This window comes from Coturnix japonica, chromosome 33, assembly GCF_054131305.1.
Source record: "Coturnix japonica strain WE chromosome 33, WE-NBRP24, whole genome shotgun sequence".
Classification (NCBI taxonomy): Eukaryota; Metazoa; Chordata; class Aves; order Galliformes; family Phasianidae; genus Coturnix; species Coturnix japonica.
This window is the reverse complement of record NC_140695.1, coordinates 2,326,451-2,332,450: the sequence shown is the minus strand read 5'-3', so window position 1 is coordinate 2,332,450 and position 6,000 is coordinate 2,326,451. Positions and strand designations below refer to the sequence as shown.

The 6,000-nt window shown below is 52.0% G+C and overlaps 1 protein-coding gene across 1 annotated transcript in view; it reads right to left on the bottom strand.

Annotated features, from left to right (window-relative positions):
* Positions 1–1,199: 1,199 nt before the first annotated feature.
* LOC146755354 (uncharacterized) overlaps positions 1,200–6,000 on the bottom strand; it is a 52,745-nt gene continuing 47,944 nt past the window's right edge. Inside the window, exons 3-10 of the mRNA XM_085525690.1 lie at positions 5,301–5,468; positions 4,898–4,957; positions 4,122–4,190; positions 3,909–3,980; positions 3,716–3,817; positions 2,861–3,004; positions 2,071–2,212; positions 1,200–1,885 (exon numbers count right to left, since the gene is read on the bottom strand). Coding sequence (XP_085381816.1) covers positions 1,789–1,885; positions 2,071–2,212; positions 2,861–3,004; positions 3,716–3,817; positions 3,909–3,980; positions 4,122–4,190; positions 4,898–4,957; positions 5,301–5,468 — 854 coding nt within the window. The 3' untranslated portion in view covers positions 1,200–1,788. The remainder of the gene's footprint in view (positions 1,886–2,070; positions 2,213–2,860; positions 3,005–3,715; positions 3,818–3,908; positions 3,981–4,121; positions 4,191–4,897; positions 4,958–5,300; positions 5,469–6,000) is intronic.

The window sequence follows — 6,000 nt, the reverse complement described above, 5'->3', positions numbered from 1 at the left end:
CAAGTTCCACCAGTTCAAGCAACGCAGTTCTGAGATCCTATGTATGTTATGCAGATAGAATTGAACAGTGCAGAAATAATCTCTGACAGCTTTAAGAGCTCCGTTCTGCTTACAAACTCTCAGTCCAAAATTATTTGCAGTTTTAAGGAAATGAACACCTGAAGCAGTTGGATCATCTGCCATTTGCTGCATTCTGCTTCTTGGCATCATAATTAGCACAAAGGGTTTTCTGCTGTCCTGCAGAGATGGACGAAGTCCTGCTTACAAATGGACCAAGTTCCAGTGTACAGCAGAGTTTGTACCAGACTAACAAGCCACGTCATTCAATTCATTTGCTCAGGTTGTTATGCACTCAGAAAGGAAACAGAACTAACTGTTGAATTCTGAATGCAATCTGTGGGGTCCTGTAGAGAGTGTTTTTTACAGCTAGTTAGCTGAGAAGGGTCGTAAACACAGCACGGTTAATCAAGCAGCCATAACACCTGCAAGGATAGTGAGAACATCAGGATGCCCTGTGAAGGTGAGAAACTAGCCATGGTTTTGTGAACTCAGCAAGGGAGTAACTTTCAGTTGATAACAACAAGCTGTTAAGATACTCGGGGATGGTATGTAATTGGGAACCAATGATGAACTCCACTTTTGCAATGTATATGAGATAATTATCCGTATTATAAAGGTACACGCAGCCAAGGAATAAACGAGATTCGCTGATCATATGTCAATGACATGTGTGGTCGTCTGCTTTTCTCCCGCCGTTCTGCAACATCGTTGCTTAGTGTCACTGGGTTTGTTAAACTGCTGTTCATTCTCAGATCATTGTTTTTTTTTCATTTTTTCCCTCCTAGACCCATTCACAATCTCCCTTCCCTTCCCCTCTCGGTCGCGCCGCACCGCGCTGTTAGAGGGGAGGTTCTTTGTTCCTTCTCTCCCCGGGTTTGTTCCCACTGTCACCAAGTGAGCTCTAGAGAGAACTCCGTGACACAAACTCATTGCAAAGTCTAAGCTAGAAAAAGCGTCACCTCAGTGTATACCAAAAAAAGAACAGCATTGAGATTTTAATTGGTTTTGTTTTTTTGGTTTTATTGAGGGTGGGTTGTTTTTTGTTGTTTTTTGAGGTGTTTTTTTTTTTTTTTGTCTTTTTTTTGGGGGGGGACGGGGGGGGGGGGGGGGGTGCGAGGGGAAGGCAGAGGGAGGGGACAGTTGTTTGGTTGTTTTTAATATACAATAAAGCTATGCAGTTCCACTGTCAGTCGCCTCAGAGAGTTCCCGAAGGAGCTCAACCACATTCTGCTCAACATCGAGTTGTTCCATTGAGTGGAGCAATGGTAGTCTTGCAGATGGAGCAGTGCAGGAATTCTGACACGATCTCCAGGTGTATCCAGTTCATCATCTGAAAGCTCCGCAAGCAAATTGGAAGGGACCAGTCCTCTTGTGCCATCTGTCAGCTCTCCCTGAAACCAGCCATTCTCACCCACATCTCCAAAGACATTACGCATTGTCCGGCAGTCAGAGGAAGCTCGTTTTCTGGGTCCTCATTAGGACCCTCAACAGGAATGTAGCTGTGTCGAGCTAAGAATCTTCAAACTGCTGGTGATACCTGTCCTGGAGAATGCAGGATGAAGGACAAAAGCTCTGCTTTCACATTCAGGGCTGTCCTCTGACAGAAGGCAGCACTCAGGACTGTTCCCAAGGATCTCTTTCATGGCTTTGAGTTCAAGCTCCAGGTCTTCCAGATGACCTTGAAGACTTCTGGCGTCTTCAATGGCAGAATGGAACGGACTGGATCTATTACGGAGATTCTTGTTTGACTGGGTCAGAGTCTGTCTCGTTGCCTTCCCCAGCTCCATCTGCTGCTTCTGCTGCTCTCTTTTCCCTCTTGCGCGCTCTGTGAGAATGAGTTTCAGAAAGCACTACTCACTGACAGGAAATAAGGGGAAACTTGAAAGACTTTGCAACCTAAGTCCTGGCAGTGTACTGCCAGCAGCTGATTTGGCCGTCCAGGATCCTGGCACCACAAATGCTTCATTGCCAAATGCAGCAATAAGGTGTTCTGGGGAAAGGCCAACTCACAGGTAGTTTTTGAGCACCCATATCACAACACCAACGGCCAGCACCAGCGCAGGCAGCAGCATCGCTGAGACTGTCACCGGAATGCGGCGCTTCCGCACAGATCTGTGAGCAGCAGCCTCTGTGCTTTTGCCTGTGTTCATCCCTGGCACCCTGGGGTCACACCTGTCAGTGGGTACCTCCGTCTCTGGTGCCGAAGCACTGGAGGACAAGAAGGATTGCTTCCACCTCTCGTTGGGTACGGAGAGGATGCACAGGCACTACCCGTGTCCTCCTCTGGGCCAAGAGCTGGGGCTGTACCCTGGGGTCTGGGCTTGGTCCGTGGGGAGGGCTACAGAGCAGAATCCCTCATGCTTTTCCCGGCATGCGTGTCCTGAGCTCTCCTGTGGGACGCCCCCCAGGCTGAAGGTCAGGCTTCAGCCAGCACAGGGCACAGCCAGAGCCAGCCCAGGGGAGAAACACTCCTGCAGGCTCCTACCACGCAAGACCCTGCTCATCACCCTCAGGTGGCTTCGTTCCAAAAGGGCAAACTCTGCGATCCGGGAGCGGTGGGAGCTGAGCAGGGTCACAGAGGTCTGCAAGTACCTTCTCTGGCACATTGCTGGAACAACTCTCCACACCCCACGAAGGCCAGCCATTTTCAGAGAGCCACCCCTGGCTTCTTTTACATGTGCTCTATGCTCACACGCTCAGGTCTGGCTGCTGACCTGGTGTGCAAGAACTGGCAGCAAGAGCCTGCAGGCATGCAGTGATTCTGGTTCGTGACACCATATGATCATAGGACAGAAATCACCTGGCATGCCGGTTGGTGCTGCCTGCATTCCTCTCTCCGGGACGGGCAGTGTGGGATATCCGCCTTCCTGCAGCGCATCCGGGACCGGCAGTGTGGGATATCCACCTTCCTGGAGTGCATCCCGCTCACTTTGTTGGTCCGTTCCTTTAGAAAGAAAGCGGGGCAGTAGGATTGGGATGTCACGTGCCCTCATCAAAAACTGAGCTTCTCCAATCCCGAGCTCAGGTAAAGTCCAGGCCCCCCACCCCCAAGTACACTGTGAGCCCCTCTGTTACCCAAGGGCATTTGGGCCCTCCCAGCTATTGGACAATCCTGACTCCCTCACACCTCTTGAGGAATCAGCTCCTGTGCAAGGCCCTCACATTCTGTGCTGTCAGCAGCCCGTCACAGCCAGGTAGCTGCAGGCTGAAATCCAAGCTCTAACACACAGTCCAAGCCTTCAGAATTAGCATCTCCACCTCATTTCCAGCATTAGCAAAGGCAGCCAACCCTGCTCGGGATGCTCCTCCTGCCTTGAACTTGCTCAGCTGCACGGAGGGCTTTGGATGAACAGAAGCACAGCACTTGCCACTTTGCCACTTGCTGCCATCTGGGTGCCAATGACTGCACAAAGCAGCTCTGACAAGTAATGGTTGTGCTGGGGGAGCAGCTGCCTCTGGGTCTTGGCTGGATGCAGACCATCTGGCAGCAGACCAGCTCTGGTGCTTGACAGCACCTGCAAGGTGATACATGGAACACGGCTGCAGCATGGCTCTGACCCATCCCTTCCTGCTGTGCAGGCTACAGCCTGCCCACACCTGTATATCACACCTCAGCTTCCCAGGTCCCACAGTGAACAGACTGAAGTATACCCACCACGCTCTGCCTTCTCCATTTCCTTCAGCAATCGCTTCAGGAGACAGGATGAGCCCTGAGAATATTTTCCTCGTTTGGATTCATCCTCTTCTCTTTCCGGACCTTAACAGAATGTATGAAGTTAAATATCACATGCATGAAGTTTTGAAGATCAGCGGCGAGTCAGCCAAGTCAGTGAAGACAGAGTACTCACTGCTGGGATTCCAGCTGGGCTCCAGCACAGGAGGAAACCGATGACCGGGCAAGGCCCACACTGGGGGCACTTCTGCAACCAAAGACCCATGAAAAGTTTCAGTCACACAATACAGCATCAACTGAGTAGCAGAGCGTACAGGGGACTGTGCCATGAAATGGCACTGAAATGGGCAGCAAAAGCTCTCTAAAGAATTTCAAAGCTATGACGTACCTGCGCGATCCGACAGAGTTTCAGTTCCAGATCTCAGAGAGGAAGCTGGATCAACTCCTCTAGTCAAATCTGCAAATGAACGCAGGACAGAGCAACTGCTACTGAGCATCCCTTTCAGCCACAAGGTCACAGGATGCAATTAAAGCCAGGGATTCCTTCACAACACTATTCTCTCCCTTCCGCACAGGAGCGCCTCGGAAACAGTTCCGGGCTGCCTACAGGGGCCTCACCATCGTGCTTAACTAATCCTGTGTGGAACTGCCCAGAGGAACGCCCTCCTGGAGTTCACCCCAGCTCTAAACTGCATGGAGTGGGGTAAACCTCAGCTTTGGTAAGCCACTTCCTGGAGACACAGCTGTCATCACGGATAGAGGAGAAATGTTCCCATTGCATGTGCCCATCTCTCTTTTCCTTAGTGAGCTGCAGTGGTGGAAGTGGCTCAGGTAATGACACGGGGGGGAAATTCCAAAGCTGCACAGAGGCGACCTGCTGGCTGCTATTCCACAGCTTCCCAAATACTGTCTCCAGGCCGTGGGAAACAATTCTCAGGGACCTCGTGGAAGAACACTTGGCCCCTTGAAAGTTTCTTACTGGGAGACCTCGTAGATACACAGACAAAGCCAACACAATGCTGACAGCACGGAGCTCCCAAGAAACGATGACCATCCATGCTTCTCGGGGAGAAGAACCCTCTGTCCGGTTAAACGCAGAACACTCGATGAACCGTCCCAGCCAAATATGAACAAATATCAAGGAAATGAAGCCTGCTGATTTACCTCCAGTCTCACCCTCGGGATCGTAGGCAGGATTCAGTTCTGCAGATTCACCAGCAGGGCCTGCAGACACAAGTGTGATCAGACACAGGTGAGGAGAGCTTCCGGCACATGTGGGGGCCTCCTTTTCCCTGAGAGACCTGTAGGGTCTGGCGGTGGTTGGGGAATGCCACAGCCCAAATACAAAGGTCTGGGCTCCCTCAGCTGCAGAGGGGCAGCGGTAACCTTCCCACTGAAACGTGGCAGCTCTCCGAGAGAAAAAATACTCATGGCTCATCTGTGCAAACCCTTCCGGGCACAAACAGGCTTGGAAGACCTGGAGAGGATCTCCAGTAAAATTGCACCGAGGTAAACCATGAGAGCATGAACGTTTCAGCCTCCAAGGAAACAGACACTCACAACTTACCCCTGGGTTGTCCCCCAGGCACAGGCATGAAGTCCGGATCCAAAGGAGCATCCGGAAAGGGAGCACGAAGCTCATCATCTAGAATCAAGAACAGATGAGAGAAGTTCCCACTATATGCACTATATGGTGTGATCTCCTTCTCCCTCAGTAACTGGATGTGGAGAATAACTCAGGTCATGATTTCCAAAGTTGCAGGGTGGATGGGATGACCTGTAGGCTGGCACCTGGCAGCGTATGCAGTGCTCTCTCCGGGCCACATGCCACATCTCTCACAGATTACGTGGAAGAAGATGCAGCCCCCCCAGGGCTTTCTTACTGGGAGGCCTCTGATGGACAGCAAGGTCACACTGAGGCACTGGAGGAAAGCACACCTGTCTCTTCCCCTGGGCTGTGGACTGGGGCTCTGGCTTGGAAACTGGGGAGTGCCATGAGCCTGAAGCAGAAATGCTCATGCACGCCCAGCACGCCTCTTCTGAACTCTCCCCGGGCATCTCCCAGGACGAAGGCTGTGCTCCAGCCAGCAATTAGCAGAGCCACAGCCTGGCATGGCTGGAGCCAGCCCTGGGGAGCAGCGCAGCCACGGGCTCTTGCCCGGCTCCTGCAGTGCTGCCCATCACCCCCTACCCAGCAACACCCCCATGGAAGGCAGGCCCCAGGCAAGTGTATTACAGGGCCGTGGGGACACAGCCTGACTTCTTGC